This window comes from Peromyscus eremicus, chromosome 3 (genome assembly GCF_949786415.1).
Source record: "Peromyscus eremicus chromosome 3, PerEre_H2_v1, whole genome shotgun sequence".
In the NCBI taxonomy this organism is placed as follows: Eukaryota; Metazoa; Chordata; class Mammalia; order Rodentia; family Cricetidae; genus Peromyscus; species Peromyscus eremicus.
In genome coordinates, this window is record NC_081418.1 from 99456550 (window position 1) to 99480712 (window position 24163).

The 24163-nt window shown below is 45.7% G+C and overlaps 1 protein-coding gene across 1 annotated transcript; it reads left to right on the top strand.

The window, feature by feature from the left end:
• The first annotated feature begins 13 nt into the window (after positions 1-13).
• Positions 14-8401, top strand: Pcyox1 (prenylcysteine oxidase 1). Its single transcript, XM_059258142.1, has 6 exons — positions 14-163; positions 1003-1209; positions 2950-3124; positions 5239-5450; positions 5755-5907; positions 7648-8401. Exons 1-6 carry the CDS (start codon positions 52-54, stop codon positions 8304-8306), a joined length of 1518 nt encoding a protein of 505 aa, XP_059114125.1. The 5' UTR covers positions 14-51; the 3' UTR covers positions 8307-8401.
• Positions 8402-24163: the final 15762 nt, after the last annotated feature.

Consider the following 24163-nt stretch of genomic DNA (forward strand, 5'->3'; position numbering starts at 1 on the left):
AGCTCCAGGTCTGCTGGCCGACCCACTGTCAGTCTGCAGCAGCGGGAGGCCATGGGACGCTACGCTGCGGCGCTGGTGGGCTTGCAGTTCGGGCTGGGGCTGCTCCTGTGTGAACTGGGCAGTCTAGCAAGCGCCGAGCCCCGGGCCCCGCCGGACAGGATCGGTAGGTGCGGGGGATGAGGAGGCTAGGCAATGCGGAGGACCGTCTCCCCGTGGCAGGGTGGAGATCGGGGTCCTGAGGACCTGGCCGTGCGCTCCCGAGCGTGGGACGGTGCTATTGGAGGCGTGGGCAGGCTCGGGACCCGGTTTCCCTCCAGCCCCAGCCTGGGAGGCCCTCACCTCTAGGAGCTGGATGCCCTCGGGAGCCCGCCTCTGACTGTTCTAGAGCAGTCTGTCTGGAAGACCGAGGCGCGCAGACACCGCACAGGGACTAGTCTGTCGTCCCCCTCCCCCAAACCCTCCCCCGAAAGAGCTGGACCTCCTCCCCGCACCTGCGCTCTGCTTGCGAGGCGGCAACTGCTGCAGCTAAGGAGAGGACCGGTTGCCTTCCTGGCCTTACTTCCCTTGGGTTTTCACTTCCGGGCGTTCTGTCCCCATCTGAAGTTGTGTCTTTGGGGATCGTTCATGGTGTTGGAGCCTCAGAGAGACAAAGAACAAAGCTGGGCGAAGATGGCGGCCACTTTATTTAAAATGCGTGCAGGAGTGGCCCATTCATGCCTCTCCAGGAGTTGGGTACAGGAGAGTCCGTGGGTCCGGTGGTCTCTCCACAAAGATCTGTGGAGATGTTTGGGCATCTTTTGACTAACTGTTACTTGTAATTTCATCTAAAGCGCCTGTCCAGATACAGGGAGTGTGACCTCAGAAAGAACCCTGCCCCCAGGCTCCACGAAGTTGTTGGTTATAGTCTTGAGTAATGTCTGTTATTGGTTAATGGCCTTTCAAAACCAAAAGCCACCCGGCTAAGAGGGGAAACAAACGGTTCCTCTTTTTCCCTCCTTATAGCCATCGTCGGTGCTGGAATTGGTGGCACTTCCTCAGCCTATTACCTTCGGAAGAAATTTGGGAAGGATGTGAAGATTGACGTGTTTGAAAGAGAAGAGGTCGGGGGCCGTCTGGCCACTTTGAAGGTGGAAGGTCATGACTACGAGTCAGGGGGTTCTGTCATCCACCCTCTAAATTTGCACATGAAGCGTTTTGTCAAAGAGCTGGGTATGTGATTGTGGTCTTCGAGCTAAGCAGATTTCAGTGCCGTGTGACTGGCTCTAGGTGTTTTCATCAACACGGAGAGCTGAGATGTTTCTGCCTTGTTTGTCTTCTACAGAGAAGCTGATGAAACTGTTTCTCTCGCTGTGGGGTTTAGTTTAGCAGTTGGTACCGGTTTAGCTTTGAGCCACTGTCCTGTAACGAGACTCTAGTTATCAGTGTGTCATCAGTTCTCTGGAATTACAACCACGGGGTGCAATGAGAATGGCTGCTGTTACCAATTCTTCAAGAAAATGTTATTTAAAAAAATTAAGTTTTCGCCTTTAATCCCAGCACTCGGGAGGCAGAGCCAGGCGGATCTCTGTGAGTTCGAGGCCAGCCTGGACTACCAAGTGAGTCCCAGGAAAGGCGCAAAGCTACACAGAGAAACCCTGTCTCGAAAAACCAAAAAAAAAAAAAAAAAAAAATTAAGTTTTCGCTATTTCTTTTGTGTGAAGGGGGCGGGGGTGTGGTCTGAGTGCTACAAGGGTGTGTATGGGGGGGTGGCAGAGGACAACTGATGAGTCAGTTCTTTCCTTCTACCACGTGGGTCCCAGGAATTGAACTCAGGTCATCAGGCTTGGCAGCAGATGCCTTTAGGGGCTGAGCCATCTTGCTTGGTCCCTGTTGTCAGTTCTTGAACCCCTGGGTTTGGGTTGAAGAGTCAGGGTGTTTTGAGCTAGCAGAAACCTTAGCTCATTTTCCTAATGAGAAAATGAGACCCACGGGCTTCAGACACTTGGCTTGAAGTCATTCGAATGGGGTACAGAGATATGTGCTCACAGTGAGGGACACGTGACGACGCACTGCCAGCAGAGGAGCAGGGCATGTTGTGAGGAAGTCTGGCAGGCCTCTGCAAGCCTTCCAAGGGAATATTGTGTAACTTTGGCCTTTTCCCATTTACCTGAAATTCCTAGTTTTGCAAAGATCAGCATAGGAATGGAAGTACATCTTATCCCTCAGCTGCCCTTTTCATCCCTGGCTGATGCTTTATTCTCCATGACTAAGAATAGTGGGGTTAATTTGGTACATGTACATGATCTCCTGACCCATCTCCTAGTGTCAGTTTGTGGATTGAGCAATCAGAGTGTCCGAACTGTTTTAAACATAGAACTCTAATGTGTCTCCTGAGACCTGGGGACGGCCCCTAAGTCACTCACTCAGAATGTCCCTGGCAGGTCACCCAAATTCCCTTTTCATTGGGCCAATGTAGAAACCACTGGCATGCCAGGCAGTGATGGTGCACGCCTTTAATCCCAGCACTCGGGAGGCAGAGGCAGGCGGATCTCTGTGAGTTTGAGGCCAGCCTGTTCTACAGAGAACTACACAGAGAAACCCTGTCTGGAAAAACCAAAAAAAGAAAAAGAAACCACTAGCATACTTTTCCTCTGGGTTTTTTTGTTGTTGTTGTTGTTTTGTTTTAAGATTTTTGTGTGTGTGTGTGTGTGTGTGTGTGTGTGTGTGTGTGTCTTGTCTGTGTGTGTGTGTGTGTCTTGTCTGTGTGTGTGTGTGTGTCTTGTCTGTGTGTGTGTGTGTGTGTCTTGTCTGTGTGTGTGTGTGTGTGTGTGTGTGTGTGTGTGTACTAGAGTTACAGGTGGTTGTGAACTGCCTCACACGGATGCTAGGAACGGAACTCAAGTCCTCTACAAGAGCAGCAAGGGTCATAAGCACTGAACTGTCTCCTGAGCCCCTCCTCTATTTTGGCAGGTCTCTCCAGTATTCCAGCTTCAGGTGGCCTGATGGGGGTGTACAATGGAAAGTCTCTGGTGTTTGAGGAGAGCAGCTGGTTTATAATCAACATGATTAAGCTGGTGTGGCGCTACGGATTTCAGTCTCTGAGAATGCACATGTGGGTAGAAGACTTGCTGGACAAGTTCATGAGGTAACTATCCCGCTTCTGTTGAATTTAAGACTTTCCGATCTGATGATCACAAGAATGTTAGTTCCCTGAACTAGTTCTCCACCTAGTCACCGCTTTGTTAGGCAAAATGTTTTACAGAAAACATGCAGATCATCACCCTGTTGGGGAGCTTAACATGTTGGTTGTTTTTGTTTCTAAATTGTACTTTGCAAGGGCTGAGATATGGCTCAATGGTTGGACACTTGCCTGGCATGCCTGACCATCCCATTTAAGGAGTTGACTTCTGTGCAGCATCTAAGAGTGTCTGGCAACACTAAAGAAACATTTGCAAAACACAATTCGGAAGCTGGGTTTGAAACAGAAAAAAGGCATTAATTCTCATGGCAGCTGGCTCCAGAGCCGCTGCTGCTGGCTGATTTTGGCAGATGTGGAAGGTGAAGATGTCCAGGTTTTAAGTGTAGAAGACCACCCACCTAGCTAGGAAGTGGTAAAGCTGGAGTTCCCTTCCAGGCCAACTCAGTCTGGAGTCTCTCTTAATGCCTGCATTGTGCTGGTTGTGGGAGACCAGTTCCCACATTTATTACCCCAGAGACTCTTGAAGAGAGATGGATAAGAGATTTAGCTAGAATGGGGAGAGAAACAGATAGAAACACAGGATAGCCTTGGGAGGGCCTGGATCCTTATCAACCAGCCCTTACGGTCTCTTCTAAAGGGCTTTTTATAGGAATGCCAAGGGGTAGAGCAAAGACCTCCCCTAGCACAGACAAGTGCAGACCCTTCCAATCATCTAGTAGCCATGCACATGGTCAAACCATCCTCTAATGCAGCCCTGCTGGGTAAAGCAAGCTCAGATCTCACTAGGAACCTTTGTGGGCCTCTGCAGCTGGTGTATAGGTGAATGAGATACTGAACATAAGAACTTACAGTCAATGTAAAACTGAAGTGAGGTTTGGCTTTGGGCTTTTTGAGTTCTATTTTATTGTCATTGTGTGCTGTATAAGGTGGGAATGTGGATGCACAGAGGATGGCTTTTGTGAGTCAGTTCTCTTTCCAGTGTGGGCTTTGGGCATTGAAGTCAGGTCATCCGGCTTGTGAGGCAGAACGCTGTTCACCTGCTGAGCCATCTTGCCATCCCTGTTTCTTTTCCTTTTACTGTCAGATTATGTATTCCAGACTTTAAGTGGGAACTATTGAGAGCGCAGGTGTCTTGGGGTGACAGGCAGAGGTAGGAACAGAGGTCTGTGAAGGATGAGACTGAACTGGCAGGAACTCATGTGACTGGCAGGAACTCAGCCAACAGAAACATGGAAATCAATTCATCATAAAAAAAAAAACAAAAAACAAAAAAACAAAACTATGTGTGTTTAGTCTGCATGTATGTCTGTGGTCCTGTGTGTGCCTTGTGACCGAAGAGCTCAGAGGAGGGCATCAGATCTCTTGGAAAAAGAGTTGCAGGTAATTATGAGCTGCCCTGGGGACAGAACCCAGGTCCTCTGCAAGAGCAGCAGCATCATGTTTTGTTTTTGGTTTTTTTTTGGTTTGGTTTGGTTTTTCAAGACAGGGTTTCTCTGTGTAACAGCTTTGGCTGTCCTCCAACTCACTTTGTAGACCAGGCTGGCCTTGAACTCACAGAGATCCACTTGCCTCTGCCTCCTGAGTGCTAGGATTAAACATGTGTACCACCAACACCCAACGATTTTTTTTTTTTTAAAGATAGAATTTCACAAACCGGGTGGTGGTGGTACACCCCTTTAACCCCACACACCATCAGAGGGAAGCTGATTTCTGTGAGTTTGAGGCCAGCTGATCTACAGAGTGAGTTCCAAAATAGCCGGGGCTACACAAAAAAACCCTGTCTCGAAAAACTAAAAAAAAAAAAACACAAACCAGGATAGAATTTTACTGTGTATCCATGGCTGGTCTGCAATTTGCAATCCTTCTGCCTCAGCCTCCCAAGTCTGGCTTTTTTTTTTTTTTTTAATTTTTCAAGGGTTATATTTGAACTCGGATTGCTGGATTCAGAGTCCAGAGTGCTAACCATTACACCATGGAACCTCATCAGTTTCTCTTTTCTGAGGCTGTTTGTAGCCCCTTGTCCTATGTGGGGTTTAATGACCATTTCTCTTTTTCTCAAGGATCTATCGTTATCAGTCCCATGACTATGCCTTCAGCAGTGTAGAAAAGTTATTGCTCGCTGTCGGAGGGGATGACTACGTCCGACTGCTTAACCAGACTCTCCATGAAAACCTGCAGAAAGCAGGCTTCTCTGAGACATTCATCAACGAGATGATCGCTCCTATCATGCGCGTCAATTTTGGTCAAAGCACCAACCTCAATGCCTTTGTGGGTAAGACAGTATTGGAGGGAATGAGGGATAGCCATAGCGAAGGAACTTGGGCATCAGGCTGGGGATGGGAACGCTGCCTGTCTTAGTGTCTCAAGCGTTTTTTTTTTTAACCGACGTAATTTATTTCTGTCTGTGAGTTGGTAGGGGTAGAGGGTCCTGTGCTTCTGATAGTGCCAGTGGCTCTCGCCCCTGAGGGTCATCTGGCCATGTCTGGAGGCATTTGGAGCAGAACATCTAAGTGGATGGGAGGGGGCCACTTACCCAACCAAGACAGAATTAAAATGTGTTTGCCCTCTCCTGATAGGGGCAGTGTCAATGACAGCTGCCGATTCCAACCTTTGGGCTGTGGAAGGTGGTAATAAAGTTGTTTGCTCAAGGCTCCTTCAGGCCTCCAGCAGCAACCTTATAACCGGCTCCGTAGTGTCCATAGAGGAGAAGACAAGGACCAAACAGACAGGTGAGGCTGAACTCTGATTGTTCCTGCTTATTCTTGCAAAAATGATGGCTCAGGGAGAAAATGTCACACACACACACACACACACACACACACACACACACTCTTTTTTTTTTTTTTTAAAGATAGGGTTTTTCTATCTAAAGTAGCTCTGGCTGTACTGGAACTCACTATGTAGACTGTGTTGGCCTCAGACTCACAGAGACCCGCTTGCCTCTGCCTCCTAAATTCTGGGATTGAAGCCGTATGCCACTATGCCTAGCTTTTTTACATGGGTGATGTGGATTTGAACTCAGGTCCCATAATTCTATAACTTCTAATAGCTTCTCTATGATTGTAAAAAGTTAAGATATATATGTATATATCTCCTTGCATTACATTGAGGACATTCTTCTACTCAGTAAGAACAAAATGTGGAACATTCCCTTTGAGAATTTTTTCCATAGCCCATGAGCTGTGATCATTCCTTTTAGCACAGTTGGGAACATTTCTGCATGAGCAGTGTGAAGTTCCACTGTTTTGGAACTTTGTAAGAGATGCCAGAAGAAAAGATTTTTCTGGCCTGGGGAAATGGCTCAGTGGGTAAGAGAACTTACTTCACAAGCATGAGGACCTGAGTTCAAATCCCCAGCACCCATGTTTAAAAAAAAGAGCTAGATGTCTCTCATATATGCCTGTAACCCCAGCATGGTGAAGAATATAGACAGAAATAACGCTACAGTTTGTTGCTAGTTCTAGTTTACTGAGAGACCCTGTTTCAAGAGAATAAGGCAAAGAGCTATAGAATACGACACCCCATGTCCTGTTCTAGCCTTTGTGTGCATGTCCAGATGCAGACACATCCATACATAGGTATGTGTACATGCCTGTGCACATACCACGTGCACACTAGAGTCATGGGCTGGGTGTGTATCTTGGTTGGTAGAGTGCTTGCCTAGCATGCATGAAACCATGGGCGTGATCTCCTCCATCACAGAAACTAGGTGATGGCACATACCTTGTAATTCCACTTATACTCCGGAAGTGGAAGTTCAAGGTTATCTTTGGCAACGTAGCGAGTTTGAAGGCAGCCTAAGCTACACGAGACACTGTCTCAGAAATAAAAACAGGGCTGGGAAGATAAGAGCCTTTCCCGTCAAGTCATTGCCATGCAAGCATGGGAGCTTGAGTTTGATCCCGGGACCCACAGAGAGCTGGGCATTTTGGCAAGTGCTGGTAATTGTGGTGCTGGAGAGAGCAGAGACGGGCAAATCCTTGGGGCTCACTGGTAGCCAGCCTAGCCTAATTGGTAAGCTGCAGTGAGAGGAAAGCAAGATGGGAGGCTAGAGAGATGACTCAGTGGTTAAGAGCACTGGCTGCTCTTGCACAGATCCTGAGTTCAGTTCCCAGCACCCGCATGGCAGTTCACAGTTGCCTGTATAACTCCAGTTCCAGAGAATCTGACACCCTCTTCTGGCCTCCAGAGGCACCAGGCATGCACTTAGTGCACAGCCATACATGTGGGCAAACATTTCAATATATAAAATAATAACAAAAGATAAATCTTAAAAAAAAAAAGGACAAAAAATAAGATGGACAGCTCCTGGGGAGGGGGTGACACTTGAGGTTAACCTCTGACCTACACACACAAAAGCACATGTACACAAACGAAGGCAAAAAATGTTACAGAATTATTTTTAGAAGGCCTGAAATTGAGTATGTTAGAAGCACTAAAAAAATACGCGCTTCCCCGTGCTCCTCTAGGAAATCCCACAAAGATGTATGAAGTGGTATATAAAACAGGATCTGAGACCCATTCGGACTTCTATGACATTGTCCTTGTGGCTGCTCCATTGAACCGGAAGATGTCTGACATAACTTTCCTCAATTTTGATCCGCCCATTGAGGAATTCGATGACCCATATCAACACCTGGTGACAACTTTAATTAAAGGAGAACTCAATTCCACTCTCTTCAGCTCTAGACCCAAGGATCAGTTCGGCCTCTCTGTGATTCTTGTCACTGATGACTCAGATATGTTTATTAACAGCCTGTCCATTGTGGCCCCTGTAAGAGCGAAGGAGGGTCCTGCACCGGCGGTGGATGGCATGCACGTGTGGAAGACCTTCTCTAGGGACGTTCTCACCAAAGAGCAGACTTCAAAGCTCTTCCTGTCCTATGATTATGCTGTACGGAAGCAATGGCTGTCCTACCCTTACTATGAGCCTCCTCAGAAGTGTCCCTCCATCGTCCTCCACGACCGGCTCTATTACCTCAATGGCATTGAGTTTGCGGCCAGCTGCATGGAGATGAGTGCCATCGCTGGCTACAACGCCGCTCTCCTTGCCTACCACCGCTGGAACGGTAACGAGGACATGATTGACCAGGAGGACCTGTATGAGAAGCTCAAAACGGAGCTGTAACTGAGCGCTGCCCCTCCCCAGAGCACCCTGCTCTTGCAGGACTGAGTCAGCAGAACTGAATCTTTACCAGCACTCTTCATGTGGGTCATGAGAAAACAAAAACACAACGTTCCCGTTCATTGGAGAACTTGATCTTCAGCCAGACTGTCTTCACTCTTTCGTTTTGGGGGAGGTACAGGAGGATTGAACCTAAGGCCCTGTGCATGTTAGGCAAACACTCTACTACTGATCTGAGCTACATTCAGCCCTCTTTGTGGTTTTTCTTTTGAGACTGGGTCTCACTAAGTTGTCCAGGAGGAGTCTCCTGCCTCAGCCTCCCAAGTGCCTGGGATTACAGGCTCTTGCCATTAGGCCTGGCTTTTAACTGTGGGGGACACTGGCAGAGTTTCCCAGACTTGTTGGGGGTTAGGGGAGTTTTTGGGTTTTTTTTTTTTTTTTTTGGTTTTTTGAGACAGGGTTTATCTGTGTGACAGTCCTGGCTGTGGCTATTCTGGAACTGCTCTGTAGACCAGGCTGACTACCAACTATCAGATCCACCCACCTCTGTCTCCCAAGTGCTGGGAGTAAAGCCATGGGCCACCACTGACTGCCCAATGTTTTAAGTGTCACCTGGAACTTGATAAACACCTGGATTTGGACTCAGTGGGCTGGGTGTGGTCCTGAATTTGCTTCAAATTATAGAGCAATCTTTTTCTTTTATTTCTCTCTAGTTTTTCTCCCTTTAGAAGTGTGTTGAAACTATGTCTTACTCTGCACACCAGGCTGAAACTCAGTATGTAACCTAGGCTGGTCTTTAAATCACAGCAATCCTCCTGTCTCAGCCTCCCACATGCTGGATATAGGTTTGAGGTTCAATTCCTGGCAGTTTACATTTTTTTTAATGTAAATGTGCTGAAGCCTGAGGTCATGACTTTAAGAATGTGATTTTTTGATTGCTTCTGTCTTGGTTTTATCATGGATAGACTCGGAGATAGAAACAGAGAATCCCTGTGATGTGGGAACTGGATATAGGCTATTGAATCAAGAAACTGACACTGTACTATATGAGGCCCTCATGTGAGGAGGTCTATGTTTTTCTATGCTGGGCTAGGGATTGAACCCGAGACCCTGAGTATCCCAGACAAGGACAAGTGCTCTTCCACTGAGCTACATTCCCAGCCCCAAGAGCTTCAGGGCCCCACATCCAGAGAATGGGAGTTCCTGGGTTGAGGATGGGGTCTTGGCACTGTAGCTTTGCCAAGTTCAAGTTCCTTTGCAGCCAAAGATGAGTAAATCCTGGATGTGGGGATAATCCTTCTATAGAGAGCTTTGAGTGCCTTAAAAGTGCTAAGGAACACAAACCATGACCTAGCAGACCTGTGCCAGACATGACTGACTGCTGAGATCCTCAGCAGTGGCCTCCATGGGGACTAGCACTGCTGTAGAGGGTGAGCCTAGAGCAGTCGGCCTTAGAACCAAGTCTTCACGGCGACTTGAGTTCAGAGGAAATCCCTTCAGATGCTGGGCATTCGGGATGAGGGGCCATTGCTGAAATCTTAAGACAGTGAGTGGCTCTCAGCTGTGGTTGCATGTGAGAGGCCAGGCTTCTCATATGTAGTCAAGCTCAAGAAATCTAACTTTTTGTCCACTGCTCAAGGTCACCAGTGACTGTCATAGCCACTAGTATTAAGAGAAAAAAAAAAATTAATTTTGCCTGCCTTGGTAGTGCATGCCTGTAAGTTCAGTACTTTCATGGCAGAAGCAAGAGGATCAAGAGTTCAAGGCCAGCCTGGGCTGTAGCAACACCCTGTCTCAAGGAATAAAAACTGGATTATAGCATTGCATCAGCAAAGTGGTCTAAGAAAACATTGATTCTTAAAAATTATTTTTTCCCTTGTACAGCTGCGGGTATTAATAATGTGTGGAGAAAGCAGCCATGATGTATTTGGTATAGTGACAGGAATTAATTAAATTCATAGCTTATCAAAAGGTTGACATTTTTTCTGATTTGTTCAGAGACATTTGTGTTTTTTCCTGTTGTGGTTTTAATGAACATGGTTTGTCAAGAATATAAGAACACTGTTATGGATTTGGTACTGCAGCTCCTCATCTGAGGGCTATGTTTCGTGACCCCCGGTGGGCACCCAGACCTGGGAAGCAGTGTGCCCCGTATGTTCTATTTCCACATGTACAATATACCTGTGATAAAGTTTTAATTTATAAATTTGGCACAGTAAGAGGTTAACAACGGGGTTGGGGATTTAGCTCAGTGGTAGAGCACTTGCCTAGCAAGCACAACACCCTGGGTTCAGTCCTCAGCTCTGGAAAAAAAAAAAAGAGAGAGAGAGAGAGAGAGAGAGAGAGAGAGAGATTAACAACATTAATTATAAAATGGAAAAGTTGTAACAATTTACCATAATGGAAGTCAATTAAAACTTACAACTCATTTCTGGTATTTTCTTTTTTTTCTGGATAGGGTCTCACTATGTAGCCTTAGCTGGCCTCAGAGTTATAGACAGTTTGCTTCTCCCCCTTCCCTCCACATGCTGGGTTTAAAGGCTTCTGAGATGACTATACAGTGTCCCGAGGGAGTATTGTCCATGGAGTATTTTCAGACCGTAACTGCAGACAGATCAGCAAAAAAGGTACTATCTATGGGAGGGCTGCTGCAAATGCAGGGAAATACAAGACAATTCAATTCCTACAGACTTGGATCTGTAATGGGCTGTATTTGGGCTTATAATTTAAAATTTGCTAGTGGGTGGGAGAGTTGGCTCCTTGGTTTAGAGCACTGACTGTTCTTCCAGAGGACCTGAGTTCATTTCCCAGCACTCACATGGCAACTCACAACTGTCTGTAAATCCAGTTTCAGGGGTCTAGGCACACTCTTGGTGCACAGATATACATACTGACAAAATACATACACATATAAGAAATTTTTAAAAATTTTTAGCCAGGTGTGGTAGCGCATGGCTTTAATTCCAGCTCTTGGGAGGCAGAGGCAGGCAGATCTGTGACTTCTATGCTAGCCTGGTCTACATAGTGAGTTCCAGGCCAGCCAGGACAACACAAAAAACTGTTTAAGCCGGGCAGTGGTGGCACACGCCTTTAATCCCAGCACTCTGGAGGCAGAGGCAGGCGGATCTCTGTGAGTTAGAGGCCAGCCTGGGCTACAGAGTGAGTTCCAGGACAGGCTCCAAAGCTACACAGAGAAACCCTGTCTCGAAAAACCAAACCAAACTAAAACAAAACTGTTTAAGTGAGCCTCTGGTTCAATAAGTTTATTAATTCAAAAGTTTACAATGAAAATGTATGTGGCCCCATCTTTAGTTACTAGGAAGACAGGCCATTGGAGAAGGAACATGCATTTCTCTGCAGAGCAGCCAGTATATAAACTTATCTTAAGGCTTCTGAGATGACTATACAGTGCCCCAAGGGAATTCAAAGCCAAGATACAACCAGCAGATCATGGTACACTCCAAACCTGCATGCTTTCCCTCTAGAGACGGTAAGAATGTTTTAGAACTACCTACATTTTCACACAGGATGCTTTGAGGGGAGGGAGGTTGCAGTTCTGATCATACTCCATTTAAGATGTAACGTACTGAGCTGGATGTGATGGCTCCCACCTTTAATCCCAGCACTCGGGAGGCAGAGGCAGGCAGATCTCTGTGAGTTTGAGGCCAGCCTGGTCTACATAGTGAGTTCCAGGATAGCCAGGGCTATGTAGAGAGACCCTGTCTCAAAAAAAGAAAGAAGATGTAACCTACTGAGCACGCTCACTGAAGATGATAGTTCAACAAGGAAAGATGGTGAAGACTGACAACCTTCTCCCTTCCAAGAAGCACAGCTCGTGTTATAAAGACAGGGCCAGAAGGTTCCCCAGGAGGCTGGGTGGAAGATCACATACATCGGCTGGTGTCACCACAGTCGCAGGGAATGCCAGCAGCTGGGAGGGAGGCTATAGGAAGGGCTAGAGAGGGCTCAGAGAAACTGATCCCCTCGGGGCTGTTAGAAGCCAGATTCTTTTTTTTTTTTTTTTTTTTTTTTTTTTTTTTTTTTTTTTGGTTTTTCGAGACAGGGTTTCTCTGTGTAGCTTTGCGCCTTTCCTGGAACTCACTTGGTAGCCCAGGCTGGCCTCGAACTCACAGAGATCCGCCTGGCTCTGCCTCCCGAGTGCTGGGATTAAAGGCGGCGCCGCCGCCGCCGCCGCCGCCGCCGCCGCCGCCGCCGCCACCACCACCACCACCCGGCAGAAGCCAGATTCTTGCCCTCAGGCTCCACTTTCCTTCCTCCCAGCTTAAAGTAACTTGGCAACTGGAGCCGCCTCAGGCACCGGAGCTGGTGAGCTTGTGGGTGGGTCCAGCTTGTTCACTCAGGAGCCTGACTCGCATGTTTTACTTGGAGCTACAGGGACGAGTGTAGGAGTAAAAGCACTGACCAGACCAGAGGCAGGGAAGCATATTAAAATACTCTTCAAGAAGAGCAGAGACACAGAGGGTAGATTCCTGTTATCCCCTCTGAAGGAAGGGGAGTTCTTCCCTAACAGTTTGATGGACTTTACCTTGTCTTCTTTTTTAGAAATTCATTTTATTATTTGATGTGTATGTGTTGGTCTGCATGTATGTCTGTGCACCTCGTGTGTGCCCAGTGCCTGCAGAGGTCAGGAAAGGGCATGGATCCCTATAGAACTAGAGATACAGATGGTTGTGAGCTGTCATGTGGATGCTGGGACTCAAACAGGTGTCCCCTGAAAGAGCAGCCAGTGTTCCCTCCCACTGAGCCATCTCTCCAGCCCCTCATTGCCTTTTTCAGTGGTATACCTTACAGTATCAGATCTTTTATGAGGTTGTCCATGTAGGGAACTAGGCCATAGGTCATTAGGAGTTAGGATCTGAATATTTATAACATCACAAGTCACCTGGGTCAGGCTCCAAGTGGTGGTCTGATTGTTTTTTTTTTTTTTTCCCCCGGAGCTGAGGACCAAACCCAGGGCCTTGCACTTGCTAGGCAAGCACTCTACCACTGAGCTAAATCCCCAACCCTGGTCTGATTGTTATAGTGTGGGAATTTTTGCTCTATTATTATCCTGCTCCTTTCCATGCACATCCCTGACCGAGCAGCAAAGTCAAATGATTGCCAAGAGATGAAGCTAATCTGGAGCTTCTGAAGAGAGGCTTAGTTAGCCTTAGTGATATTTAGGGTTGTGAGACTATAAGACATTGAAGGTGAAGGGAGCAGGCAAAGCACCTTGTCCTGAGTACTGCCATTTTGACTTCAAGCTCCATTTTCCCTGCAGGGTGAAATAAATTCAGGTTCCCAAGCCCTGGGGGAGCTGAGAACTTTCCAATGGCTGATCAACCTCTTCCCTTAATCATAGAAATAGTCGTTATACATCTTTAGTTCTCCAGAAACATCACGGCTATTCCTAACAACAGAAGGAACAAATGAATCTGATTGGTTGGACTGAAAGGCTTGCATTGTGTATTGGTTGACAATGATGGAACATTCAAGGAAGCCCCTAATCTCTAAATCCTGACGGGTGAAAATTGTAACCGTAACTTGGCACCAAATGTTTGTGATTGTTGGGCTTATAAACTCCTCTTTTGCCCCTGCTTGGGGCTGTCAGGAGAAAAAGGGCTCCCGAGTCCTTGCCCTGCAGCCCTGATCGATCAGTGACCTGCTTATGTGGTGAATTAATAAAATCTTTAGAATCCATAAATGTTGTCTGTACCCTTCTTTGTGGCGCATAATGGGCTAGGTGTAACAAAGGCTCCGCAGGCATTTTGTAGTAGAGAGAGTTGTTATCACATGAGGTTTAAGACTGGAATATGATGAAGGCTGAGAGGTCCTTGGTGGTAGGAAGCAGGCCTGATGCTGTTGGTGACTGTTGACATCCCTAAGACCGCACCATCTGGAGCCTAATGGCCTGTGATCTAGAAGATTCCAGTAGTACCAGAAGGGTAAGTGAGCAAAAGCTGGAAAGAAGCCGGGCGGTGGTGGCGCACGCCTTTAATCCCAGCACTCGGGAGGCAGAGCCAGGCGGATCTCTGTGAGTTCGAGGCCAGCCTGGACTACCAAGTGAGTTCCAGGAAAGGCGCAAAGCTACACAGAGAAACCCTGTCTCGAAAAACCAAAAAAAAAAAAAAAAAAACCAAAAAAAAAAAAAAAAAAAAAAAAAAGCTGGAAAGAAGATTGCTGTTGAGCAGACCCTAGAGTGGTCATAACTGAGAAAGCCAGCCCCATGGCTATTCCATAGGAGCCATTTCTCAGAGGCTTTCTCTTAAATCAGATGTCTGTCATTTTAGGGTTTTAGCTGCATCTGTACTGTCCAAAACTGACTGGTATAGGCACAGCAGTCTTCTGCCAGTACTGGCCAGGAACCCCTTGTGGCTCTGTAAGCGTGTCCAGGACACGGTGGTTTTGAAGAATCCTGAGGCAGGAGAAGCAGCCTGGTCCTGAAGGGCCTAAAGGGTCAATGATATATGGTCTAGTCCCATAGCTAATTTGGCTGACAAAGTATGGCAAGCGTAAGAAGAAACCCAAGTCCACTCATCTACTGTCTTAAGATTTCAGCAGGGTTGGAGAGATTGCTCAGTAGTTAAGAGCACTGGCTGTTCTTCCAGAGGACCTAGGCTGGATTCTCAGCACATACATGATGGCTCACAACTATCTGTCCAGGTTTCAGGGGATCCAATGTGGGCCTAGGCACCCATGTAATACAAAGACGTAAATGCAGGCAAAATACCTGTACACATATAAAAATAAATTAACTAAATTAAAAAGATCAACCTGAGCCAGGTGTGGTGCACATGCTTTTAATCTCAGCAGTCAGAAGAAAGAGGCAAGAGGATTCCTGTGAGTTCTAGGAAAGGTATGGCCACATAGATCCTCTCTCAAAATCAAAACCAAAAACAAAAGAAATCCAAAACAACACAAGACAGACAGAAATGGCCTCTCATCTGGCATCTGATGTATTTTACTTTGAACCCCAGTGCTTGGTGTCATGGTGAAGGCCTAGCTTTAGTGTGACTTCTCTGGGCTTACCCAAGCTGCTCATAAGACTGCAGGAGCTTCTTCTGTGGAGACCAGAACTTCATGCATGCTTGGCAAGCACTCTATCAGCTGAGCCCTACCTCCAGCCCTCGTTCTTCTTTATAGGTCCATCAAACACCTCTGTATATATGTATCACATTTTCTCTGTCCATCATCTGTTGATGGACACCTGGGTCAATACCATGACTTTGCTATTATGGATAGCACTATAATAAACATGGATGTGTGGGTATGTATCTCCATGGTTTTTTTCTTTAGTGTCCTTTGGATACATATCTGGAAGACAGTAATTGGTCCATTTCTGAGTTGCTGGTCCTCTCGGTTTTCCTTATTGTTATTGCTATTGTTGTTGGTATTATTCAAACAGGGTCTCACTATGTAGCCTTGGCTGGCCTGGCACTTGCTTTGTAGACCATGCTGTTCTTAAATTCACAGAGGTATGCTTGCTTCCGACTCTGGAATCTGGGATTAAAGGTGTGTGACATCGGGTCTGGCAACTATACTTTATTTTAAACTCAGGGTCACTGGTCTGCTAGGTAACTCCAGAAGTTCCTCCCACAGAATCAGAGGCTTGATAGGAAGTACTTTGCCCAGCAAATGGAGACTGCACCTGAGCGCAGCAATCCCCTCAGGCCCCAATGGGCTTCCTCGGCACCAAATGGAGACTCGCCATCCCACCCTTGCAGAAGCAACTTCCTTGGCACTACAAGTCCTTGGCATGCAGACCGATTCTATTCTGTCCTTCTTCCCCCTTTATTTAGCTGCAAGACAAATATCACCTAAAGCCTCTTCTTACTGAAAGTGAATTTTCTTTCCTGTTTCTCGACAACTCTTCCTCTCATTTTTTCCCTGGTTCAGGCTGCTGAATAGAGTATGCTGGGATTTCTGAAAAGACTTTTTCTCTGGAACTCCAGTGTTAACACTGGGAGAGCAAGCACTGAGGTGAGTGCCACGCCCACAATGCCACAGCAGCCAACGTTAGGTATCCCATACCGGTGAAAGTAGGGAAGACCTTCCCACACAGCTGTTAAACTAACGTGTTTTAGGAGGTTCTTTTTTATCCTTGTGCTGGGGCCAGCCATGACAACTTTTTGGCCACCATTTGGAGAAGTACAGAAACATTTCTTATGAGTTCACAGCCCTTTAGATTGAAGGTGCTGGCACATCCTCTCCAAGGTTGCTAGGGAACCTTGTCTTTTTTTCTTTGTTGTCCTGGGAACTGAACCAGGATCCCTTATATACTAGGCAAAGGCTATACAGCCAGTTCATCTCTTCCTTTTTGTTTGAATTCTTTTGGGCCTTTTGAGGCTCAGGACATTTTTTTTTTTAAATAAGAGTTTCAATTTTTATTTATGTGTATGTGTGTGTGTCTCTCTGTGTATATTGCGGGAATCTTTTTGGAATAAGCACTCCAGTACCAGTGAGAGTGGAAGAGAGGAGATGTATTCACCAATGGACCAAAGCCAGGATAGCTCCTGGTCCACCCCAGGTCCAGTTTGTGTCCTCATTTTATACTCTAAAACCACTAGGAGGATGACAAGCAAGTGGGAGTTTACAAAGTGTACTTGGGAGTCAGCTTTTTGTTTTTGTTGTTTTGTCTTTTTTTTTTTTTTTTCCAGAGCTGAGGACCGAACCCAGGGCCTTGCGCTTGCTAGGCAAGCGCTCTACCACTGAGCTAAATCCCCAACCCCAGCTTTTTGTTTTTAAATGCATAAATTATAGTTGACAGTGTAAGCTTTTGTGGCCAGGTTGTTAAGGGCAACAACCCATTGTTTCAGCTGTGTCTCCAGGTCATTTTGTTCCAGGTAGTAAGTAAAATCTGCCTGAGAAGGAGCAGCATAAACAGTGCTTTAAGAAACTCTAACAATTAATCTTTTTTAACCTTATTCTACTTCAAAGTGTATGCATGCATTTATGGTGATGTCCATGGAGGCCAAAAGGAGTTAGCCAGGTGGTGGTGGTGCACGCCTTTGATCCCAGCATTTGGGAGGGAAAGGCAGGTAGATCTCTGTGAGTTCAAGGCCAGTCTGGTCTACAGAGTGAGTTCCAGAACAGTCAGGTCTGTTACACAGAGAAACCCTGTCTTGAAAAACCAAAAAAAAAAAAAAAAAAAAAAAGAGGGAGTGATAGCAGTTGTGAGTTGTCCAATGCGGGTGTTGGTAACTGAACTCAGACCCTCTGGAAGAACAGCAGGCCTTCTTAACCTCTGAACCATTTCTCTAGCTTTTAGGCCTTTTGATTTAAGTTAATTTAATTAATTCATTTACTTATTTTGAGACAGGGTCTCTCTTTGTAACCCATATTGTCCTGGAACTCACTATGTAGACCAGGCTGGCCTTGAACTCACAGAGCTCTGCCTTCCTTTGCTTCCCTAGTGCTGGGATTAAAAGGCATATGCCACCATGCCTGGTTTGGGGCCAGAAGAGCAAATATGGAAATTTCAAAGTTTTTGGTACTAGGTCAAGAGACATAAGATATACAGAGGTACCTGGGTGGTTTGGAGAGCCCTGATATAGTTTGTAACTGTGCAGATACTAAGTCCAAACCATCAGGAAGGCTCCTGTGGGAAATCTTAGCTAACTGCTCTACCAATAACCAAGCACCTATGGCTAGAGAAAGGTTACTTGCTGTTACACAGCATGGCCTGTGTGGTAGATTAAGGAAAAAGATGGTCTTCAAATGGATCATTGAAATCTCAACTCAGTTTACTGCTGTGGGATGTTCTGTATGGCAAATGTGTTGCTCTGATTGGTCAATAAATAAAACACTGATTGGCCATTGGCTAGGCAGGAAGTATAGGTGGGACAAGAAGGAGAATAAAGCGGGGGGGGGGGGGGGAGAGAGCACGAGAGCGAGCTGTGTTTACTTGGTTGGGTCTGAGCAGTTGTAGGACTAAAATCGGGTTTGATTTTATTAATAAGAAATTTTAAGACTCCTGCTACAGTTTACAGCTTGAAAATTTTCCCCAAAGATCAGAAAATTAGGCCCAAATACCCTATGTTCAACATTTTTCTCTTCCCAGGTGTTGTTGAAGACAGGCTCCACAGGAAACGTCCGGGTGGCTTGGTCCCTTAGTTGTGGCTGCCCCACGGGCTGCCCCTCTCACTATAGCCTGGCGAGTAGAGGCTGTAGCTGAGCATACAGCAGCAGCCTTTAATCACCGCTTGTCAGAACCACTGTGCTGTTCTAGAAGAAGCTGACACCGTGTGCACGCATCCTCTCCACAGCTTTTAGCTCAGGCCTTTTCCCAGACACAAACAGCTCTCAAGCCTTTGCCTGGGATGATTGAAGGCTAGACGGCTGTTGTCACCTGCAATGCACATCTCTTGGGTTTGTGAAGCATCAGTAAGTTCTGAGCTGGATGGCCATCTGATGGGCAGCATCTTCATTACCCTTCTCAGAAGGAACTGGCATACATGTTCTGAAAGCCCATTTCTACCCTTCACAATGACTCCTCACTTAATGATCACGTCAGACACAAGCAGCCACATTGTTACTTCCTGGGTGTCACTGTTCTTATACTGGAGAGATTCTTACTGTGCATGTGGTACATGGGGGTTTTGCTCAGTTTGAACAACCCAGGGCCTTATGCAGGCTATGACTGTATTCTGAATTGCATCACAGTTCTGGTACGATATGATTAGAACATAGGAACAAAATGGTGGGAGGAGGGGAAGGGCTAACAAGAAGACCTCTTGGGGGACACGAAACCACAGAGGTCTGTTAGAAGACAGTCATATCTAAACTGGAGAGTTATAAACTATGAAATGCCAAGTCACCGTGACTCAAGCTGGGGTTGCCTGCATGTGCCAACTCACCCATTCCGTTTTCTTTATCTTTAAACAGGGACCATAATCCCTATCACAGAGATAAGCTTGTTACTATCATGCTCAGATCCAGAGGACTGAGATTATAGGTGTGCACCACTGGACCTTGCCTTGAAAGAAGTGATAACATAAACCGTTGGTTTGAATTTAAGTCATTATTCCAAATAATGATTTAAAAATATTTATCACATATTCACGGAAAAGGAGCTGCTAGAACATATGATGGGTCTCTCTTAAATCTTGAAGCTCTCCTGTACTGGTCCAGTGGTTATGACATTTACATTCCCACCAACAGTGTAATGTACTTCAATTTCTCCACATCTTTCTTCCTCAGTACCTGTTACCATTTCAAATTTGTGTTTAACTTTATTTTTGTATTTGACTATTTCTGGATGTGGTTTTGCATTTTTCTGAATAATAGTTGTACTTTGATGTAACTATTTATATATTTGTTAGGGAAAATATTCAATTTCCTTGCCCACTTTAGTTTTAAAATGCCTATACTGTAATGAACTCACTAATAAAAATGACACACAGCTAGATTAAGTAAACACTTAAATCTTGACATCAGGATCCCCAAAGATGTTTGCACTTCCATAGTTACTACATTATTAACAATGACACTGATATGTAGAACAGATCAAGAAAATGGGAGAGGGCTGAGTCAAGTCTCAATGGTTAAGAAGTTGGGCTAAGGACCTGCATTCCTGAACCAGAGGAATATTTCACCTCTACTCCAACTAAGCAAACTCATATGGGCTCATCTCTGGGCCTCTGCTTCTGTCTATTTTCCTATGTTTTCTTCCACCACCTGCAGATCTCAGAATCAACTATGGAGAGACAGGAATGCCAAGATGAGCCCTACAAACACTGCCCCTGCCCCTGCCTGGTGCTCACATGGGACCAGGGAGCCTATGTGCTTAATCAGGTTCATTGGTAACAGCCACACTTCCTCTAAGGAGCCGCTCCCAATTTTTTCAAGTGTGTCTCCCTGTCCACTTTGCCTGTGTGTTTCTTTTCTTTTTCTTATTTCTTTTTTTTTTTTTTTTGGTTTTTCAAGACAGGGTTTCCCTGTGTAGCTTTGTGCCTTTCCTGAAACTCACTTGGTAGCCCAGGCTGGCCTCGAACTCACAAAGATCTGCCTGGCTCTGCCTCCCGAGTGCTGGGATTAAAGGCGTGTGCCACCACCGCCGGGCTGCCTGTGTGTTTCTTAGCAGTCACTGATGGTTTTCTGATAACAGTTTTTACAGTCTTTTTGGTTTTTTGTTTGTTTTTTTTTTTGGGAGGGGGGAGTTGTTTTGTTTTGTTCTTTGAGGCAGAGTTTCTGTGTGTAGCTTTGGTGCCTGTCCTAGAACTCGCTCTGTAGACCAGGCTGGCCTCGAACTCACAGAGATCCACCTCCCTCTGCCTCCCAAGTGCTGGGATTAAAGGCATATGTCATCACGGCTAGTTTTTACAGTCTTTTATAAATTTAAATTTTGTTTTATGTGTATGGGTGTTTTGCCTGAATGAATGTATGTCTGTGTACCATATTCATGCCTGGTGACTATGGAGGCCAGAAGAGGACATTGTGTTCCCTGGAACTGGAGTTACAGTTGTTAGCAGTCATCTGGGTGCTTGGAATTGAACCCCAGAAGAGGACATTGTGTTCCCTGGAACTGGAGTTACAGTTGTTAGCAGTCATCTGGGTGCTTGGAATTGAACCCCAGGACTCAGGAAGAGCAGCAAATTCTCTTAACTACTGAATCATCTCTCCAGCACATAACACACATAACATAATCTTTTCTAAGTGTGGGCCTCTGAAGGACAGGCTATTTTGTCATCCCCCCAGAGTGAGAACTATGCTAAAACAAAATAGGTATTTGATAAACATTCGTTGAGCTAATAAAAAAAAAAGAAGAGAAAGAAAGAAAGAAAGAAAGAAAGAAAGAAAGAAAGAAAGAAAGAAAGAAAGAAAGAAAGAACAATGGCTCAGAGGACCTGGGTTCAGTTTCCAGAACCCAGATGTTGCCTTACACCCATCTGTAGCCTCAGTTCAAGGGGATTCAATGCCTTTTCTAGTCTCTGTGGATACTTTCATGCACGTGGTGCACAGACATACATGCAGTAATAGGTTTTTCTGTATAGTGATAATAGGTTTCTCCACCAATGCAGTAAGCCAGATCAAGCCAAACTGAAAAAGTAATAGAACAGGTTTATTTGAGCAAAGCAACGCCTGGGTAAATTCTCCAGTCCCAGAGATGAAGGCTGGAGAAGTCACATACCCGAACTAAAGCAGGGAGCTTATATAGGCTGTAGGCAAGGGGTGATGATGTGTGTGTCTGCCACAAGCTGAGTTTATGCCCGAGTATGATAAAAAGCTGACCGCTTTAGGTGGGGACACGGGTGGCTGGCAACTTCAGGGGAGGAGCTGCTGTAGCAGCCAAGAACATGGATCTGGGCTTTTTAGTGCCTTCCCTTTGTTGGAAAGAAACAGAGATAGGAATAGGGCTTTCCAGATCAAACAGGAGTGGGTTGGAGGTTCCAATTGAACATGCAGGGAAATATCCATACACATAAAATAATAAAAATAATTTTAAAAGGATGACTTATAGTCAGCACTGCAGACAAATCTCATTAAATTATAAAAGAGGAAAATGGGGGGTGATATAGATGTGAATGCGATTATCAAATAGACACCAAGTACACATGCAATAGAATATAATTCAACCTTAAATGTATGGGAAAATCTTTTCACCAGGTCTGGAGAGATGACTCAGTGTTGTGGGATATTTGTACACTGTGTGGAGATGTGTCATTGGTTGTGATTGGTTTTATAAAAAGCTGAATGGCCAATAGCTAGGCAGGAGAGGTTAGGTGGGATTTTTGGGCAGAGAGAGGAACTCAGGGTTAGAATCTGGTGCAGTAGGAGAAACCAGTGAAACATGGAGGGAGTTAGACATACAGAATGGAGGAGAGGTAAAAAGCCACATGGCAGAACGTAGATGAATAGAAACAGGTTAGTTTGAGTCATAAGAACTAGTTGGGAATAAGCCTAAGCTAATGGCCAAGACTTCATAATTAATAATAAGTCTCTTGTCATTATTTGGGGGCTGGAGAGCCAAAGAATGTCTGACAAGAAAGACTACCTACAGTTCAGTGGTTAAGAACACATTGCTCTTGCACAGGACTCAGGTTTAATTTCCAGCACCCACATGGTGGCTCACAACCATCTGTAACTCCAGTTCTAGTGAATTCAGTGTTCTCAACTCCATGGGCACTAGGCACTCATGTGGTGTACAGACATAGATGTAGCCAAGACACTCCACATAAAATAAATGAATATAAAAATAAAATAACTTGGGATACTTTGAAAAAATTATCATACAAATAGAACAGTAAAAAAGAGGTCATCTTCACATCTCTCCAGTATTGTATTTTAAAAATGGCACGCAGCAGTCATAGTGGGTGAAAGCCTCCAAGAGAGATACACCATGCAGACCGCACTCATGTGGAGAGTTTTATTGGGGGGAAGGGAGAGAAGGGAACTGAGGAGAGAAGAGGAAGAAGAAGAGAAGAGAAAAAGAGACAGGAAAGTGGGGAGAGGAGGTGCAGATGCAACCTCATGGGGATAGAGAGAGAAAGTGGGCGGGGCCCTACCCTTTTATGAGGAGATATAGCACAAGCACAGAAAGACCACATAGCAGTGAGTGCAGGAAGTTGTCAGGACCCTGAAGTGGGCCAAGGTATTGTCTGTGTACTGGCCAGGTTCCCAAGGGGTGAATCTAAATCTAACATCCAGACCTTGGACAGGTGTCATTCATCACCTGGGTGTTCAGAGGGGAGGTAGGGAGACCCTATATGGGTTATAAAGGACAAGACTCTTCTTATGGAACGGAAATGTCATAGTCATCTCACCAGGAAAGCTGGTGTCTGATCCAGCTACCATACTCAATAGGACTTATTACTAATGAAACCCACTAACTGAATAGCTACACCTTAGAGGACCAGGGTCACACCAGACAACAAAGGAAGCAACCCAGCTAACAGTTATGCACAGAAGAACCCCCAATATGACAGTTGCCTAGTGCTCAGGGGTTCCAACATATCATTTTGGGACCATATTCTTTTGAAAATCGGCAAGTGGGTTTCAGCCCAGATACCTGAGGCCATGGGAAACTATACACTGGTTCTGGTTGATGTTTTCTCCAGCTGGACTGAGACACATCCCTGAAACAGAAAAATCTCCAGCTGGCATGAGTTTACATAAAGGCATTGTTCCCAGCTCTGGAACATCTGACTCCTTAAGGAGATAATGGTCCTGCCTTCATCTCCACAATAAAGGAGTGGGGAGGGGCTGGAAGGGAGCAGAGCTCCGGTTCACTGGAAACACACACTACCCAGAGACCTTGATTGACAGACAGCTAATGGAAAAGATAAACTGCAGAGACTACAGGGGATAGGAAGATGACTCCACGGGTAAGAGTGTGTGCTGTTCAAGTATGAGGACTTCAGTTCAGATCTCCAGGCTGCAGAAGAGCCCATAACCCTATGGCTGGGAGCAGCAGAGGCAGAGAGAATCTCTGGGCTTCTAGCCAGTGAGTTTAATTGAAATTCTTGTCCTAGGACCCACCAAAGGCTTTCCTTCTAGGAGGTTGGGTCATCTTAAAAACAACAACAACAACAACAACAACAACAAAAAAAAAAAACCTGAACAATCAGAGATACGCCAGAGTCCAGCTCCAGTGGGGTTCAGGTCCCAAAGAGGAGGTGTGGAGTCGGTGAAGGGAAGGGAGAGACTGACATGATCTGAGGGGTCTTAGGGTGACCTGGCATGGCTGCCTGCTTATTGAAAAAAAGGCTACACCTATTATACTCAATAATTGCACAACAGTTTAGCAGACTCAATGATTCAGGGATGAAAGTGGCCATTAATTTTATTACATCATTTCACTTGTTCCCCATCTCCACTCCCCACCCTCAAAAAAAAAAAAACAAAAAAAAAACCCCAAAACT

Excerpts from the sequence above, each read along its gene's own strand:
- Pcyox1 (XM_059258142.1), top strand. The coding sequence starts at position 52 with ATGGGACGCTACGCTGCGGCGCTGGTGGGCTTGCAGTTCGGGCTGGGG. Across the intron at positions 5,451-5,754 it reads CAACCTCAATGCCTTTGTGG|GGGCAGTGTCAATGACAGCT; the intron begins GTAAGACAGTAT and ends CTCTCCTGATAG. Across the intron at positions 5,908-7,647 it reads GACAAGGACCAAACAGACAG|GAAATCCCACAAAGATGTAT; the intron begins GTGAGGCTGAAC and ends GTGCTCCTCTAG.